Source organism: Oncorhynchus nerka, linkage group LG12 (assembly GCF_034236695.1).
Source record: "Oncorhynchus nerka isolate Pitt River linkage group LG12, Oner_Uvic_2.0, whole genome shotgun sequence".
Taxonomy (NCBI): Eukaryota; Metazoa; Chordata; class Actinopteri; order Salmoniformes; family Salmonidae; genus Oncorhynchus; species Oncorhynchus nerka.
In genome coordinates, this window is record NC_088407.1 from 19836138 (window position 1) to 19859088 (window position 22951).

A 22951-nucleotide genomic window follows, 5' to 3' on the forward strand; every position below is an offset into this window, starting at 1 on the left:
GCTCCTACAACAACTACTGCTCCTACAACAACTACTGCTCCTACAACAACTACTGCTGATACTACGACAACTACTGCTCCTACAACAACTACTGCTCCTACAACAACTACTGCTCCTACAACAACTACTGCTGATACTACGACAACTACTGCTCCTACAACAACTACTGCTCCTACAACAACTCCTGCTCCTACAACAACTACTGCTGATACTACGTCAACTACTGCTCCTACAACAACTACTGCTCCTACAACAACTCCTGCTCCTACAACAACAACTGCTCCTACAACAACTACTGCTGATACTACAACAGCTGATAACCAACTGCTCCTACAACAACTACTGCTCCTACAACAACTACTGCTGATACTATGTCAACTACTGCTCCTACAACAACTACTGCTGATACTATGTCAACTACTGCTCCTACAACAACTACTGCTGATACTATGGCAACTACTGCTCCTACAACAACTACTGCTCCTAAAACAACTACTGCTGATACTACGTCAACTACTGCTCCTACAACAACTACTGCTCCTACAACAACTACTGCTCCTACAACAACTACTGCTGCTCCTACAACAACTACTGCTGATACTACAACAACTACTGCTCCTACAACAACTCCTGCTCCTACAACAACTACTGCTGATACTACGTCAACTACTGCTCATACAACAACTACTGCTCCTACAACAACTCCTGCTCCTACAACAACTACTACTGCTCCTACAACTACTACTGCTCCTACAACAACTACTGCTGATACTACGACAACTACTGCTCCTACAACAACTACTGCTCCTACAACAACTACTGCTGATACAACAACTACTGCTCCTACAACAACTACTGCTTGATACTACAACACTACTGCTCCTACAACAACTACTGCTGATACTACGTCAACTCCTGCTCCTACAACAACTACTGCTCCTACAACAACTACTGCTCCTACAACAACTACTGCTGATATTACGTCAACTACTGCTCCTACAACAACTACTGCTCCTACAACAACTACTGCTCCTACAACAACTACTGCTCCTACAACAACTCCTGCTGATACTACGTCAACTACTGCTCCTACAACAACTACTGCTCCTACAACAACTCCTGCTCCTACAACAACTACTACTGCTCCTACAACAACTACTGCTCCTACAACAACTACTGCTCCTACAACAACTACTGCTGATACTACGTCAACTACTGCTCCTACAACAACTACTGCTCCTACAACAACTCCTGCTCCTACAACAACTACTGCTGATACTACGTCAACTACTGCTCCTACAACAACTACTCCTCCTACAACAACTCCTGCTCCTACAACAACAACTGCTCCTACAACAACTACTGCTGATACTATGTCAACTACAGCTGATACTACGTCAACTCCTGCTCCTAAAACAACTACTGCTCCTACAACAACTACTGCTGATACTATGTCAACTACTGCTCCTACAACAACTACTGCTGATACTATGTCAACTACTGCTCCTACAACAACTACTGCTGATACTATGTCAACTACTGCTCCTACAACAACTACTGCTCCTACAACAACTACTGCTGATACTACGTCAACTACTGCTCCTACAACAACTACTGCTCCTACAACAACTACTGCTCCTACAACAACTACTGCTCCTACAACAACTACTGCTGATACTACGTCAACTACTGCTCCTACAACAACTCCTGCTCCTACAACAACTACTGCTGATACTACGTCAACTACTGCTCATACAACAACTACTGCTCCTACAACAACTCCTGCTCCTACAACAACTACTACTGCTCCTACAACTACTACTGCTCCTACAACAACTACTGCTGATACTACGACAACTACTGCTCCTACAACAACTACTGCTCCTACAACAACTACTGCTGATACTACGTCAACTACTGCTCCTACAACAACTACTGCTGATACTACGTCAACTACTGCTCCTACAACAACTACTGCTGATACTACGTCAACTCCTGCTCCTACAACAACTACTGCTCCTACAACAACTACTGCTCCTACAACAACTACTGCTGATACAACAACTACTGCTCCTACAACAACTACTGCTCCTACAACAACTACTGCTCCTACAACAACTACTGCTCCTACAACAACTCCTGCTGATACTACAACTACTGCTCCTACAACAACTATTGCTGATACAACAACTACTGCTCCTACAACAACTACTGCTCCTACAACAACTACTGCTCCTACAACAACTACTGCTCCTACAACAACTACTGCTGATACTACGTGACAACTACTGCCTACAACAACTACTGCTCCTACAACAACTCCTGCTCCTACAACAACTACTGCTGATACTACAACCACTGCTCCTACAACAACTACTGCTCCTACAACAACTCCTGCTCCTACAACAACTACTGCTCCTACAACAACTACTGCTGATACTAACAACTACTGCTGATACTAACAACTCCTGCTCCTACAACAACTACTGCTCCTACAACAACTACTGCTGATAACTACTGCTCCTACAACAACTACTGCTGATACTACAACAACTCACTGCTCCTACAACAACTACTGCTGATACTATGTCAACTACTGCTCCTACAACAACTACTGCTCCTACAACAACTACTGCTGATACAACGCCAACTACTGCTCCTACAACAACTACTGCTCCTACAACAACTACTGCTCCTGACAACAACTACTGCTCCTACAACAACTACTGCTCCTACAACAACTACTGCTGATACTAACAACTCCTGCTCCTACAACAACTACTGCTCCTACAACAACTACTGCTCCTACAACAACTACTGCTCCTACAACAACTACTGCTGATACAACAACTCCTACAACAACTACTGCTCCTACAACAACTACTGCTGATACTACGTCAACTACTGCTCCTACAACAACTACTGCTCCTACAACAACTCCTGCTCCTACAACAACTACTACTGCTCCTACAACAACTACTGCTCCTACAACAACTACTGCTGATACTACAATCAACTACTGCTCCTACAACAACTACTGCTTATACTACAACAACTACTGCTCCTACAACAACTACTGCTGATACTACAACAACTCCTGCTCCTACAACAACTACTGCTCCTACAACAACAACACTGATCCTACAACAACTACTGCTGATCCTACAACAACTACTGCTCCTACAACAACCACTGCCTACAACAACTACTGCTCCTACAACAACTACTGCTCCTACAACAACTACTGCTGATACTACGTCAACTACTGCCCTACAACAACTACTGCTCCTACAACAACTACTGCTGATACAACAACTACTACTGCTCCTACAACAACTACTGCTCCTACAACAACTACTGCTCATACAACAATTCTGCTCCTACAACAACCACTTCCTACAACAACTATTGCTGATACAACAACTACTGCTCCTACAACAACTACTGCTCCTACAACAACTACTAGTCCTACAACAACTACTGCTCCTACAACAACTACTGCTCCTACAACAACTACTGCTGATACTACAACAACCATTGCTCCTACAACAACTACTGCTGATACTATGTCAACTACTGCTCCTACAACAAACTGCTGATACTATGTCAACTACTGCTCCTACAACAACTACTGCTGATACTATGTCAACTACTGCTCCTACAACAACTACTGCTCCTACAACAACTACTGCTGATACTATACAACTACTGCTCCTACAACAACTACTGCTCCTACAACAACTACTGCTCCTACAACAACTCACTGCTCCTACAACAACTACTGCTGATACTACAACAACTACTGCTCCTACAACAACCACTGCTCCTACAACAACTACTGCTGATACTACGTCAACAACTGCTCTTACAACAACTACTGCTCCTACAACAACTCCTGCTCCTACAACAATACTACTGCTCAACTACAACAACTACTGCTGATACTACACACAACTACTGCTCCTACAACAACTACTGATACTACGTCAACCACTGCCTACAACAACACTGCTCCTACAACAACTACTGCTGATACTACGTCAACTCCTGCTCCTAAACAACTACTGCTCTACAACAACTACTGCTGATACTAACAACTACTGCTCCTACAACAACTACTGCTGATACTAACAACTACTGCTCCTACAACAACTACTGCTGATACTATGTCAACTACTGCTCCTACAACAACTACTGCTCCTACAACAACTACTGCTGATACTACGCCAACTACTGCTCCTACAACAACTACTGCTGATACTACAACAACTACTGCTCCTACAACAACTACTGCTCCTACAACAACTACTGCTGATACTACAACAACTACTGCTCCTACAACAACTCCTGCTCCTACAACAACTACTGCTGATACTACGTCAACTACTGCTCCTACAACAACTACTGCTCCTACAACAACTACTGCTCCTACAACAACTACTGCTCCTACAACAACTACTGCTGATATTACAACAACTACTGCTCCTACAACAACTACTGCTACCTACAACAACTCCTGCTCCTACAACAACTACTGCTCCTACAACAACTACTGCTCCTACAACAACTACTGCTGATACTACGTCAACTCCTGCTCCTACAACAACTACTGCTCCTACAACAACTACTGCTCCTACAACAACTACTGCTCCTACAACAACTACTGCTGATACTACGTCAACTACTGCTCCTACAACAACTACTGCTCCTACAACAACTCCTGCTCTGATACAACAACTACTACTGCTCCTACAACAACTACTGCTCCTACAACAACTACTGCTGATACTAACAACTACTGCTCCTACAACAACTACTGCTCCTACAACAACTACTGCTCCTACAACAACTACTGCTCCTACAACAACTACTGCTCCTACAACAACTACTGCTCCTACAACAACTACTGCTGATACTACGTCAACTACTGCTCCTACAACAACTACTGCTCCTACAACAACTACTGCTGATACTACAACAACTACTGCTTACAACAACTACTGCCCTACAACAACTACTGCTGATACTACAACAACTACTGCTCTTACAACAACTATTGCTCCTACAACAACTACTGCTGATACTACAACTATTGCTCCTACAACAACTACTGCTCCTACAACAACTACTGATCCTACAACAACTACTGCTCCTACAACAACTACTGCTCCTACAACAACTACTGTTCCTACAACAACTACTGCTCCTACAACAACTACTAGTCCTACAACAACTACTGCTCCTACAACAACTACTGCTCCTACAACAACTACTGCTGATACTACGTCAACTACTGCTCCTACAACAACTACTGCTCCTACAACAACTACTGCTGATACTACGTCAACTCCTGCTCCTACAACAACTACTGCTGATACTATGTCAACTACTGCTCCTACAACAACTACTGCTCCTACAACAACTACTGCTGATACTACGACAACTACTGCTCCTACAACTACTACTGCTCCTACAACAACTACTGCTGATACTACGACAACTACTGCTCCTACAACAACTACTGCTCCTACAACAACTACTGCTGATACTACGTCAACTACTGCTCCTACAACAACTACTGCTCCTACAACAACTACTGCTCCTACAACAACTACTGCTCCTACAACAACTACTGCTGATACTACGACAACTACTGCTCCTACAACAACTACTGCTCCTACAACAACTACTGCTCCTACAACAACTACTGCTGATACTACGTCAACTACTGCTCCTACAACAACTACTGCTCCTACAACAACTCCTGCTCCTACAACAACTACTGCTGATACTACGTCAACTACTGCTCCTACAACAACTACTCCTCCTACAACAACTCCTGCTCCTACAACAACAACTGCTCCTACAACAACTACTGCTGATACTATGTCAACTACAGCTGATACTACGTCAACTCCTGCTCCTAAAACAACTACTGCTCCTACAACAACTACTGCTGATACTATGTCAACTACTGCTCCTACAACAACTACTGCTGATACTATGTCAACTACTGCTCCTACAACAACTACTGCTGATACTATGGCAACTACTGCTCCTACAACAACTACTGCTCCTACAACAACTACTGCTGATACTACGTCAACTACTGCTCCTACAACAACTACTGCTCCTACAACAACTACTGCTCCTACAACAACTACTGCTGATACTATGTCAACCACCTACAACAACCACTGCTCCTACAACAACTACTGCTGATACTACGACAACTACTGCTCCTACAACAACTACTGCTCCTACAACAACTACTGCTCCTACAACAACTACTGCTCCTACAACAACTACTGCTGATACTACGTCAACTACTGCTCCTACAACAACTCCTGCTCCTACAACAACTACTGCTGATACTACGTCAACTACTGCTCCTACAACAACTACTGCTCCTACAACAACTCCTGCTCCTACAACAACTACTACTGCTCCTACAACAACTACTGCTGATACTACGACAACTACTGCTCCTACAACAACTACTGCTCCTACAACAACTACTGCTGATACTACGTCAACTACTGCTCCTACAACAACTACTGCTGATACTACGTCAACTACTGCTCCTACAACAACAACTACTGCTGATACATGTCAACTACTGCTGATACTAACAACTCCTGCTCCTACAACAACTACTGCTCCTACAACAACTACTGCTGATACTATGTCAACTACTGCTCCTACAACAACTACTGCTGATACTATGTCAACTACTGCTCCTACAACAACTACTGCTGATACTATGTCAACTACTGCTCCTACAACAACTACTGCTCCTACAACAACTACTGCTGATACTACGTCAACTACTGCTCCTACAACAACTACTGCTCCTACAACAACTACTGCTCCTACAACAACTACTGCTCCTACAACAACTACTGCTGATACTACGTCAACTACTGCTCCTACAACAACTCCTGCTCCTACAACAACTACTGCTGATACTACGTCAACTACTGCTCCTACAACAACTACTGCTCCTACAACAACTCCTGCTCCTACAACAACTACTACTGCTCCTACAACTACTACTGCTCCTACAACAACTACTGCTGATACTACGTCAACTACTGCTCCTACAACAACTACTGCTCCTACAACAACTACTGCTGATACTACGTCAACTACTGCTCCTACAACAACTACTGCTTATACTACGTCAACTACTGCTCCTACAACAACTACTGCTGATACTACGTCAACTCCTGCTCCTACAACAACTACTGCTCCTACAACAACTACTGCTCCTACAACAACTACTGCTCCTACAACAACTACTGCTGATATTACGACAACTACTGCTCCTACAACAACTACTGCTCCTACAACAACTCCTGCTCCTACAACAACTACTACTGCTCCTACAACTACTACTGCTCCTACAACAACTACTGCTGATACTACGTCAACTCCTGCTCCTACAACAACTACTGCTCCTACAACAACTACTGCTCCTACAACAACTACTGCTCCTACAACAACTCCTGCTGATACTACGTCAACTACTGCTCCTACAACAACTACTGCTCCTACAACAACTCCTGCTCCTACAACAACTACTACTGCTCCTACAACTACTACTGCTCCTACAACAACTACTGCTGATACTACAACAACTACTGCTCCTACAACAACTACTGCTCCTACAACAACTACTGCTCCTACAACAACTACTGCTCCTACAACAACTCCTGCTCCTACAACAACTACTGCTCCTACAACAACTACTGCTGATACTACAACAACACTGCTCCTACAACAACCTGCTCCTACAACAACTACTGCTGATACTACGACAACTACTGCTCCTACAACAACTACTGCTCCTACAACAACTACTGCTGATACTACGTCAACTACTGCTCCTACAACAACTACTGCTCCTACAACAACTACTGCTGATACTACGTCAACTACTGCTCCTACAACAACTACTGTTCCTACAACAACTACTGCTGATACTACGTCAACTACTGCTCCTACAACAACTACTGCTCCTACAACAACTACTGTTCCTACAACAACTACTGCTCCTACAACAACTACTAGTCCTACAACAACTACTGCTCCTACAACAACTACTGCTCCTACAACAACTACTGCTGATACTACGTCAACTACTGCTCCTACAACAACTACTGCTCCTACAACAACTACTGCTGATACTACGTCAACTCCTGCTCCTACAACAACTACTGCTGATACTATGTCAACTACTGCTCCTACAACAACTACTGCTCCTACAACAACTACTGCTGATACTACGACAACTACTGCTCCTACAACAACTACTGCTCCTACAACAACTACTGCTGATACTACGACAACTACTGCTCCTACAACAACTACTGCTCCTACAACAACTACTGCTCCTACAACAACTACTGCTGATACTACGACAACTACTGCTCCTACAACAACTACTGCTCCTACAACAACTACTGCTCCTACAACAACTACTGCTGATACTACGTCAACTACTGCTCCTACAACAACTACTGCTCCTACAACAACTCCTGCTCCTACAACAACTACTGCTGATACTACGTCAACTACTGCTCCTACAACAACTACTGCTCCTACAACAACTCCTGCTCCTACAACAACTACTGCTCCTACAACAACTACTGCTGATACAACAACTACTGCTGATACTACGACAACTCCTGCTCCTACAACAACTACTGCTCCTACAACAACTACTGCTGATACTATGTCAACTACTGCTCCTACAACAACTACTGCTGATACTATGTCAACTACTGCTCCTACAACAACTACTGCTGATACTATGTCAACTACTGCTCCTACAACAACTACTGCTCCTACAACAACTACTGCTGATACTACGCAACAACTACTGCTCCTACAACAACTACTGCTCCTACAACAACTACTGCTCCTACAACAACTACTACTGCTCCTACAACAACTACTGCTGATACTACAACAACTACTGCTCCTACAACAACTCCTGCTCCTACAACAACTACTGCTGATACTACGCCAACTACTGCTCATACAACAAACCTACAACAACTCCTGCTCCTACAACAACTACTACTACTGATACTACAACTACTACTGCTCCTACAACAACTACTGCTGATACTACAATAACTACTGCTGATCTCTACAACAACTACTGCTCCTACAACAACTACTGCTGATACTACGCCAACTACTGCTCCTACAACAACTACTGCTGATACTACAACAACTACTGCTCCTACAACAACTACTGCTGATACTACAACAACTCCTGCTCCTACAACAACTACTGCTCCTACAACAACTACTGCTCCTACAACAACTACTGCTGATACTACGTCAACTACTGCTCCTACAACAACTACTGCTCCTACAACAACTACTGCTCCTACAACAACCACTGCTCCTACAACAACTACTGCTGATCCTACAATACTAACAACCATTGCTCCTACAACAACTACTGCTCCTACAACAACTCCTGCTCCTACAACAACTACACTGCTCCTACAACAACTACTGCTCCTACAACAACTACTGCTCCTACAACAACTACTGCTGATACTACAACAACTACTGCTCCTACAACAACTACTGCTCCTACAACAACTCCTGCTCCTACAACAACTACTGCTGATACTACAACAACTACTGCTCCTACAACAACTACTGCTCCTACAACAACTACTGCTGCTCCTACAACAACTACTGCTCCTACAACAACTACTGCTGATACTATGTCAACTACTGCTGATACTACGTCAACTCCTGCTCCTAAAACAACTACTGCTCCTACAACAACTACTGCTGATACTATGTCAACTACTGCTCCTACAACAACTACTGCTGATACTATGTCAACTACTGCTCCTACAACAACTACTGCTGATACTATGGCAACTACTGCTCCTACAACAACTACTGCTCCTAAACAACTACTGCTGATACTACGTCAACTACTGCTCCTACAACAACTACTGCTCCTACAACAACTACTGCTCCTACAACAACTACTGCTCCTACAACAACTACTGCTGATACAACAACTACTGCTCCTACAACAACCCTGCTCCTACAACAACTACTAGTCCTACAACAACTACTGCTCCTACAACAACTACTGCTCCTACAACAACTCCTGCTCCTACAACAACTACTACTGCTCCTACAACTACTACTGCTCCTACAACAACTACTGCTGATACTACGACAACTACTGCTCCTACAACAACTACTGCTCCTACAACAACTACTGCTGATACTACGTCAACTACTGCTCCTACAACAACTACTGCTGATACTATGTCAACTACTGCTCCTACAACAACTACTGCTGATACTAACAACTACTGCTCCTACAACAACTACTGCTCCTACAACAACTACTGCTCCTACAACAACTACTGCTGATACTACAACAACTACTGCTGCCTACAACAACTACTGCTCCTACAACAACTACTGCTCCTACAACAACTATTGCTCCTACAACAACTCCTGCTGATACTAACAAACAACTACTGCTCCTACAACAACTCCTGCTCCTACAACAACTCCTGCTCCTACAACAACTACTGCTCCTACAACAACTACTGCTGATACAACAACCATTGCCTACAACAACTACTGCTCCTACAACAACTACTGCTCCTACAACAACTACTGCTCCTACAACAACTACTGCTCCTACAACAACTACTGCTCCTACAACAACTACTGCTCCTACAACAACTACTGCTCCTACAACAACTACTGCTCCTACAACAACTACTGCTGATACTACATCAACTACTGCTCCTACAACAACTACTGCTCCTACAACAACTACTGCTGATACTACAACTACTGCTCCTACAACAACTATTGCTGATACTATGTCAACTACATTGCTCCTACAACAACTACTGCTCCTACAACAACTACTGCTGATACTACGACAACTACTGCTCCTACAACAACTACTGCTCCTACAACAACTACTGCTGATACTACAACAACTACTGCTCCTACAACAACTACTGCTCCTACAACAACTACTGCTGATACTACGTCAACTACTGCTCCTACAACAACTACTGCTCCTACAACAACTACTGCTGATACTACAACAACTACTGCTCCTACAACAACTACTGCTGATACTACAACAACTACTGCTCCTACAACAACTACTGCTGATACAACAACTACTGCTCCTACAACAACTACTGATACTACGTCAACTACTTCCTACAACAACTACTGCTCCTACAACAACTACTGCTCCTACAACAACTACTGCTGATCCTACAACAACTACTGCTCCTACAACAACTACTGCTCCTACAACAACTACTGCTCCTACAACAACTACTGCTGATACAACAACTACTGCTGATAATGTCAACTGCTGATACTAACAACCCTGCTCCTACAACAACTACTGCTCCTACAACAACTACTGCTGATACTAACAACTACTGCTCCTACAACAACTACTGCTGATACAACAACTACAACACTTGCTGATACTACAACAACTACTGCTCCTACAACAACTACTGCTCCTACAACAACTACTGCTGATACTACAACAACTACTGCTCCTACAACAACTACTGCTCCTACAACAACTACTGCTCCTACAACAACTCATTGCTCCTACAACAACTACTGCTGATACTAACAACTACTGCTCCTACAACAACTCCTTCCTACAACAACTACTGCTGATACTACGACAACATTGCTCCTACAACAACCATTGCCTACAACAACTACTGCTCCTACAACAAACTACTGCTCCTACAACTAACTACTGCTCCTACAACAACTACTGCTGATACTAACAACTACTGCTCCTACAACAACAACAACTACTGCTCCTACAACAACTACTGCTGATACTACGTCAACTACTGCTCCTACAACAACTACTGCTGATACTACAACAACTGCTCCTACAACAACTACTGCTGATACTACTCCTGTCAACCACTGCTCCTACAACAACTACTGCTCCTACAACAACTACTGCTGATACTACGTCAACTACTGCTCCTACAACAACTACTGCTCCTACAACAACTACTGCTCCTACAACAACTACTGCTCCTACAACAACTACTGCTGATACTACGTCAACTACTGCTCCTACAACAACTACTGCTCCTACAACAACTACTGCTGATACAACAACAACTACTGCTCCTACAACTACTACTGCTCCTACAACAACTACTGCTCCTACAACAACTACTGCTCCTACAACAACTACTGCTCCTACAACAACTACTGCTGATACTACAACAACTACTGCTCCTACAACAACTACTGCTCCTACAACAACTACTGCTCCTACAATACTCCTGCTCCTACAACAACCACTACTGCTCCTACAACAACTACTGCTCCTACAACAACTACTGCTGATACTAACAACCACTGCTCCTACAACAACTACTGCTCCTACAACAACTACTGCTCCTACAACAACTACTGCTCCTACAACAACTACTGCTCCTACAACAACTACTGCTCCTACAACAACTACTGCTGATACTATAACTACAACTACAACAACTACTGCTCCTACAACAACTACTGCTGATCCTACAACAACTACTGCTCCTACAACAACTACTGCTCCTACAACAACTACTGCTGATACTACAACAACTACTGCTCCTACAACAACTACTGCTCCTACAACAACTACTGCTGATACTATGTCAACTACTGCTCCTACAACAACTACTGCTCCTACAACAACTACTGCTGATACTACGTCAACTACTGCTCCTACAACAACTACTGCTCCTACAACAACTACTGCTCCTACAACAACTACTGCTCCTACAACAACTACTAGTCCTACAACAACTACTGCTCCTACAACTACTGCTCCTACAACAACTACTGCTGATACTACGTCAACTACTGCTCCTACAACAACTACTGCTCCTACAACAACTACTGCTGATACTACGTCAACTCCTGCTCCTACAACAACTACTGCTGATACTATGTCAACTACTGCTCCTACAACAACTACTGCTCCTACAACAACTACTGCTGATACTATGTCAACTACTGCTCCTACAACAACTACTGCTCCTACAACAACTACTGCTGATACTACGACAACTACTGCTCCTACAACTACTACTGCTCCTACAACAACTACTGCTGATACTACGACAACTACTGCTCCTACAACAACTACTGCTCCTACAACAACTACTGCTCCTACAACAACTACTGCTCCTACAACAACTACTGCTGATACTACAACCATTGCTTACAACAACTACTCCTACAACAACTACTGCTCCTACAACAACTACTGCTGATACTACGTCAACTACTGCTCCTACAACAACTACTGCTCCTACAACAACTCCTGCTCCTACAACAACTACTGCTGATACAACGTCAACCACTGCTTACAACAACTTGCTCCTACAACAACTACTGCTCCTACAACAACAACTGCTCCTACAACAACTACTGCTGATGCTCCAACAACTACAGCTGATACTACAACAACTCCTGCTCCTACAACAAACTACAACAACTACTGCTGATACAACAACAACACTGCTCCTACAACAACTACTGCTGATACTATGTCAACTACTGCTCCTACAACAACTACTGCTGATACTATGTCAACTACTGCTCCTACAACAACTACTGCTCCTACAACAACTACTGCTGATACTACGACAACTACTGCTCCTACAACAACTACTGCTCCTACAACACTGCTCCTACAACAACTACTGCTCCTACAACAACTACTGCTGATACTACGTCAACTACTGCTCCTACAACAACTCCTGCTCCTACAACAACTACTGCTGATACTACGTCAACTACTGCTCCTACAACAACTACTGCTCCTACAACAACTCCTGCTCCTACAACAACTACTACTGCTCCTACAACTACTACTGCTCCTACAACAACTACTGCTGATACTACGACAACTACTGCTCCTACAACAACTACTGCTCCTACAACAACTACTGCTGATACTACGTCAACTACTGCTCCTACAACAACTACTGCTGATACTACGTCAACTACTGCTCCTACAACAACTACTGCTGATACTAGGTCAACTCCTGCTCCTACAACAACTACTGCTCCTACAACAACTACTGCTCCTACAACAACTACTGCTGATACTACGTCAACTACTGCTCCTACAACAACTACTGCTCCTACAACAACTACTGCTCCTACAACAACTACTGCTCCTACAACAACTACTAGTCCTACAACAACTACTGCTCCTACAACAACTACTGCTCCTACAACAACTCCTGCTCCTACAACAACTACTACTGCTCCTACAACTACTACTGCTCCTACAACAACTACTGCTCCATTACAACAACTGCTGATCCTACAACAACCACTGCTCCTACAACAACTACTGCTCCTACAACAACTACTGCTGACAACAACTACTGCTCCTACAACAACTACTGTCCTACAACAACTACTGCTGATACAACAACTACTGCTCCTACAACAACTACTGCTGATACTACAACAACTACTGCTCCTACAACAACTACTGCTCCTACAACAACTACTGCTGATACTACAACAACCACTGCTCCTACAACAACTACTGCTCCTACAACAACTACTGCTGATACTACAACAACTACTGCTCCTACAACAACTACTGCTCCTACAACAACTACTGCTGATACAACAACTACTGCTCCTACAACAACTACTGCTGATACAACAACTTGCTCCTACAACAACTACTGCTCCTACAACAACTACTGCTGATACTACGACAACTACTGCTCCTACAACAACTACTGCTCCTACAACAACACTGCTCCTACAACAACTACTGCTGATACTAACAACTACTTGCTCCTACAACAACTACTGCTCCTACAACAACTACTGCTCCTACAACAACTACTGCTGATACTACGTCAACTACTGCTCCTACAACAACTACTGCTCCTACAACAACTCCTGCTCCTACAACAACTACTGCTCCTACAACAACTACTGCTGATAACAACTTGCTGATACTACAACAACTCACTGCTCCTACAACAACCATTGCTCCTACAACAACTACTGCTCCTACAACAACTACTGCTGATACTAACAACTACTGCTCCTACAACAACTACTGCTGATACAACAACTACTGCTCCTACAACAACTACTGCTCCTACAACAACTACTGCTGATACTATGTCAACTACTGCTCAACTACAACAACTCCTGCTCCTACAACAACTACTGCTCCTACAACAACTACTGCTCCTACAACAACACCATTGCTGATACTACGCAACTACTGCTCTTACAACAACTACTGCTCCTACAACAACTACTGCTGATACTATGTCAACTACTGCTCCTACAACAACTACTGCTCCTACAACAACTACTGCTCCTACAACAACTACTACTGCTCCTACAACAACTACTGCTCTTACAACAACCATTGCTGATACAACAACTATTGCTCCTACAACAACTACTGCTCCTACAACAACTACTGCTGATACTACGTCAACTACTGCTCCTACAACAACCACTGCTTATACTAACTACTGCTCCTACAACAACTATTGCTGATACTACGTCAACTCATTGCTCCTACAACAACTACTGCTCCTACAACAACTACTGCTCCTACAACAACTACTGCTGATCCTAACAACCATTGCCCTACAACAACTACTGCTCCTACAACAACTACTGCTCTGATACAACAACTACTGCTCCTACAACAACCACTGCTGATACTATGTCAACTACTGCTCCTACAACAACTACTGCTCCTACAACAACTCCTGCTACAACAACTACTGCTGCTCCTACAATACACTGCTCCTACAACAACTACTGCTCCTACAACAACTATTGCTCCTACAACAACTACTGCTCCTACAACAACTCCTGCTCCTACAACAACTACTGCTGACAACAACATTGCTCCTACAACAACTACTGCTCCTACAACAACCACTGCTCCTACAACAACTACTGCTCCTACAACAACTACTGCTGATACTACGTCAACTACTGCTCCTACAACAACCATTGCTGATACTAACAACTCACTGCTCCTACAACAACTACTGCTAACAACCATTGCTTACAACAACTACTGCTCCTACAACAACTACTGCTGATACAACAACTACTGCTCCTACAACAACTACTGCTGATACTACAACAACTACTGCTCCTACAACAACTACTGCTCCTACAACAACTACTGCTGATACTATGTCAACCACTGCTCCTACAACAACTACTGCTCCTACAACAACTACTGCTGATACTACAACAACCACTGCTCCTACAACAACTACTGCTCCTACAACAACTACTGCTGATACTAACAACTACTGCTCCTACAACAACCATTGCTCCTACAACAACTACTGCTGATACAACAACTACTGCTCCTACAACAACCACTGCCTTACAACAACTACTGCTGATACTAACAACTACTGCTGATACAACAACTACTGCTCCTACAACAAACTGCTGATACTAACAACTACTGCTCCTACAACAACTACTGCTCCTACAACAACTACTGCTGATACTAACAACTACTGCTCCTACAACAACTACTGCTCCTACAACAACCATTGCTGATACTATGTCAACTATTGCCCTACAACAACTACTGCTGATACTATGTCAACTACTGCTCCTACAACAACTACTGCTGATACTATGTCAACTACTGCTCCTACAACAACTACTGCTCCTACAACAACTACTGCTGATACAACAACCACTGCTCCTACAACAACTACTGCTCCTACAACAACCCTGCTCCTACAACAACTACTGCTCCTACAACAACTACTGCTGATACTACAACAACTGCTGCTTACAACAACTACTGCTCCTACAACAACTACTGCCTGATACAACAATTGCTGATACAACAACTACTGCTCCTACAACAACTACTGCTCCTACAACAACAACTACTGCTGATACTACAACAACTACTGCCTTACAACAACATTGCTCCTACAACAACTACTGCTGATACTATTGTCAACTACTGCTCCTACAACAACTACTGCTGATACAATGTCAACTTGCCTCCTACAACAACTACTGCTGATACTATGTACTACTGCTCCAACTACTGCTCCTACAACAACTACTGCTCCTACAACAACTACTGCTGATACAACAACTACTGTTTCCTCAACTACAACAACTACTGCTGATACTATGTCAACTACTGCTCCTACAACAACTACTGCTCCTACAACAACTACTGCTGATACTACAACAACTACTGCTCCTACAACAACACTGCCTACAACAACTCCTGCTCCTACAACAACTACTACTGCTCCTACAACAACTACTGCTCCTTACAACAACTACTGCTGATACTACAACAACTACTGCTCCTACAACAACTACTGCTCCTACAACAACTACTGCTGATACTACGTCAACTACTGCTCCTACAACAACTACTGCTGATACTACAACAACCATTGCCTACAACAACTACTGCTGATACTACAACAACCACTGCTCCTACAACAACTACTGCTTACAACAACTACTACAACAACTACTGCTACAACAACTACCATTACTGACTACAACAACTACTGCTCCTACAACAACACTGCTCCTACAACAACTACTACTGCTACTACAACAACTACTGCTCCTACAACACTAACTGATACTGATACTACTGCTCCTACAACAACTACTGCTCCTACAACAACCATTGCTCCTACAACAACCATTGCTGATACAACACCACTGCTCCTACAACACCATTGCTCCTACAACAACCACTGCTGATACTACACCAACTATTGCTCTTACAACAACTACTGCTCCTACAACAACTACTGCTGATACAACAACTACTGCTCCTACAACAACTACTGCTGATCCTACAACAACTACTGCTCCTACAACAACTACTGCTCCTACAACAACTACTGCTCCTACAACAACTACTGCTGATACAACAACCTGCTCCTACAACAACTACTGCTCCTACAACAACTACTGCTGATACTACGCCAACTCATTGCCTACAACAACCATTGCTGATACTACAACAACTACTGCTGATACTACAACAACTCCTGCTCCTACAACAACTACTGCTGATACAACAACTACTGCTCCTACAACAAACTGCTCCTACAACAACTCCTGCTCCTACAACAACTACTGCTCCTACAACAACTACTGCTCCTACAACAACTACTGCTGATACTACGTCAACTACTGCTCCTACAACAACTACTGCTCCTACAACAACTACTGCTGATATCAACTACTGCTCCTACAATAACTACTGCTCCTACAAACAACTACTGCTCCTACAACAACTACTGCTGATACTACGCCAACTCCTGCTCCTACAACAACTACTGCTCCTACAACAACTACTGCCTTACAACAACTACTGCTGATACTACAACAACTACTGCTGCCTACAACAACCACTGCTCCTACAACAACTACTGCTCCTACAACAACTACTGCTCCTACAACAACTACTGCTGATACTAACAACTACTGCTCCTACAACAACTACTGCTCCTACAACAACTCCTGCTCCTACAACAACTACTGCTGCTCCTACAACAACTACTGCTCCTACAACAACTACTGCTGATACTACGCCAACCATTGCTCCTACAACAACTACTGCTCCTACAACAACTACTGCTGATACTACAACAACTATTGCTCCTACAACAACTCCTGCTCCTACAACAACCACTGCTCCTACAACAATTGATACTACACCACCATTGCTCTTACAACAACTACTGCTCCTACAACAACTACTGCTGATACTACAACAACCATTGCTCCTACAACAACTACTGCTCCTACAACAACCATTGCTGATACTACAACACCATTGCCTACAACAACCACTGCTCCTACAACAACTACTGTTGATACTACGTCAACTCCTGCTCTACAACAACTACTGCTGATACAACAACTACTGCTCCTACAAACCACTGCTGATACTATTGCCAACACCATTGCCTTACAACAACCATTGCTCCTACAACAACTACTGCTCCTATAACAACTCCTGCTCCTACAACAACTACTGCTGATACTATGTCAATCTGCATTACAACAACTACTGCTCCTACAACAACCACTGCTCAACAACTACGTACAACAACTACTGCTCCTACAACAACTCACTGCTGATACAACAACTACTGCTCCTACAACAACTACTGCTCCTACAACAACTACTGCTGATACTACGTCAACTACTGCTCCTACAACAACTACTGCTCCTACAACAACTACTGTTGATACTACGTCAACTACTGCTCCTACAACAACTACTGCTGATACTACAACAACTACTGCTCCTACAACAACTACTGCTCTACAACAACTACTGCTGATACTATGTCAACTACTGCTCCTACAACAACTACTGCTCCTACAACAACCATTGCTGATATTTACAACACCATTGCTCCTACAACAACTACTGCTCCTACAACAACCACTGCTGATACAACAACTATTGCTGATACAACAACTACTGCTCCTACAACAACTACTGCTGATACTATGTCAACTACTGCTCCTACAACAACTACTGCTGATACTACAACAACTACTGCTGATACTACAACAACTACTGCTGATACTACTGTCAACTACTGCTCTTACAACAACTACTGCTCCTACAACAACTACTGCTGATACTAACAACTACTGCTCCTACAACAACTACCATTGCTGCTTACAACAACTATTGCTCCTACAACAACTACTGCTGATACTACGTCAACTCCTGCTCCTACAACAACTACTGCTCCTACAACAACTACTGCTGATACTACAACAACTACTGCCTACAACAACTACTACAACAACTCCTGCTCCTACAACAACTATTGCTCCTACAACAACTACTGCTGATACAACAACCACTGCTCCTACAACAACTACTGCTCCTACAACAACTACTGCTGATACTAACAACTACTGCTCCTACAACAACCACTGCTGATACAACAACCACTGCCTTACAACAACTACTGCTGATACTATGTCAACTACTGCTGATACTACTACAACAACTCCTGCTCCTACAACAACTACTGCTCCTACAACAACTACTGCTGATACTATGTCAACTACTGCTCCTACAACAACTATTGCTGATACTATGTCAACTCACTGCTCCTACAACAACTACTGCTGATACTATGTCAACCTGCTCCTACAACAACTACTGCTCCTACAACAACTACTGCTGATACTACAACTATTGCTCCTACAACAACTACTGCTGATACTACAACAACTACTGCTCCTACAACAACTACTGCTCCTACAACAACTACTGCTGATACTAACAACTACTGCTCCTACAACAACTCCTGCTCCTACAACAACTACTGCTGATACAACAACTACTGCTCCTACAACAACTACTGCTCTACAACAAACCATTGCTCCTACAACAACTACATTGCTCCTACAACTAACTACTGCTCCTACAACAACTACTGCTGATACTACGACAACCACTGCTCCTACAACAACCATTGCCCTACAACAACTACTGCTGATACTAAACTACTGCCCTACAACAACTACTGCTGATACTACGTCAACTACTGCTCCTACAACAACTACTGCTGATACTAGGTCAACTCCTGCTTCACAACAACTACTGCTCCTACAACAACTACTGCTCCTACAACAACTACTGCATATACACTGCTCCTACAACAACTATTGCTCCTACAACAACTACTGCTGATACAACAACCCTGCTCCTACAACAACTACTGCTGATACTACAACAACTCATTGCTCTTACAACAACTACTGCTCCTACAACAACTACTGCTGATACTAACAACACTGCTCTTACAACAACTACTGCTCCTACAACAACTACTGCTGATACTACATTTAACTACTGCTCCTACAACAACTACTGCTCCTACAACAACTACTGCTGATACTACAAACAACTACATTGCTCCTACAACAACCACTGCTCCTACAACAACTACTGCTGATACTAACAACTCCTGCTCCTACAACAACTACACTGCTGATACAACAACTACTGCTGATACTACAACAACTACTGCTGATACTCAACTACTGCTCCTACAACAACTACTGCTCCTACAACAACTACTGCTGATACAACAACTACATTGCTCCTTGCTCTTACAACAACTACTGCTCCTACAACAACTCACTGCTGATACAACAACTACTGCTGATACTACAACAACTACTGCTCCTACAACAACTCCTGCTCCTACAACAACTACTGCTGATACTACACAACTACTGTTTTACAACAACTATTGCTTTTACAACAACCATTGCCTGATACTGCTCCACAACAACTACTGCTCCTACAACAACTACTGCTGATACAACAACCATTGCTGATACAACAACTACTGCTGATACTATTCAACTACTGCTCCTACAACAACTACTGCTGATACTAACAACTCCTGCTTACAACAACCACTGCTGATACTACAACAACTACTGATCCTACAACAACTACTGCTGATACAACAACCATTGCTTACAACAACTACTCCTGATACTATGTCAACCACTGCTCCTACAACAACTACTGCTGATACTATGTCAACTACTGCTCCTACAACAACTACTGCTCCTACAACAACTACTGCTACTACAACAACTACTGCTGATACACCAACTCCTGCTCCTACAACAACTACTGCTCCTACAACAACTACTGCTGATACTATGTCAACTATTGCTCCTACAACAACCACTTGCTGATACTATGTCAACCATTGCTCCTACAACAACTACTGCTGATACTATGTCAACTACTGCTCCTACAACAACTACTGCTCCTACAACAACTACTGCTGATACTACAACAACTACTGCTCCTACAACAACTACTGCTCCTACAACAACTACTGCTCCTACAACAACTACTGCTCCTACAACAACTACTGCTGATACTACGTCAACTGCTGCTCCTACAACAACTCCTGCTCCTACAACAACTACTGCTGATACTACGCCAACTACTGCTACAACAACTACTGCTCCTACAACAACTCCTGCTCCTACAACAACTACTACTGCTCCTACAACTACTACTGCTCCTACAACAACCACTGCTGATACTACAACAACTACTGCTGATACAACAACTACTGCTCCTACAACAACTACTGCTGATACTACAACAACTACTGCTCCTACAACAACTACTACTGATACTACAACAACTATTGCTCCTACAACAACTACTGCTGCCAACTCCTGCTACAACAACATTGCCTTACAACACCACTGCTGATACAACAACTACTGCTCCTACAACACCATTGCTCCTACAACAACTACTGATACTACAACAACTACATTCCTACAACAACTACTGCTGATACTACAACTAACAACAACCTACAACAACCATTGCCTTACAACAACTACTGCTCCTACAACAACTACTGCTGATACTACGTCAATTGCTCCTACAACAACTACTGCTGATACTACAACAACCATTGCCTTACAACAACTACTGCTCCTACAACAACTACTGCTGATACTATGTCAACTACTGCTCCTACAACAACTACTGCTGATAACAACTACTGCTCCTACAACAACTACTGCTCCTACAACAACTACTGCTCCTACAACAACTCACTGCTGATACACCTATTGCCTCCTACAACAACTACTGCCTGATACTAACAACTCCTGCTCCTACAACAACTACTGCTGATACTATGTCAACTACTGCTCCTACAACACCATTGCTCCTACAACAACTACTGCTGATACTAACAACCATTGCTCTTACAACAACTACTGCTCCTACAACAACTACTGCTGATATACAACAACTACT

General features: G+C 43.1%; 1 protein-coding gene across 1 annotated transcript; it reads left to right on the forward strand.

The window, feature by feature from the left end:
• Positions 1 to 1793: 1793 nt before the first annotated feature.
• LOC135574278 (mucin-2-like) lies at positions 1794 to 8500 on the forward strand (the record flags this gene model as incomplete). Its single annotated transcript, XM_065025349.1, has 2 exons — positions 1794 to 2271; positions 7788 to 8500. Coding segments are annotated over 2 exons (1191 nt in total), but the record flags the coding sequence as incomplete, so codon positions are not given.
• Between the last annotated feature and the right edge of the window lie 14451 nt (positions 8501 to 22951).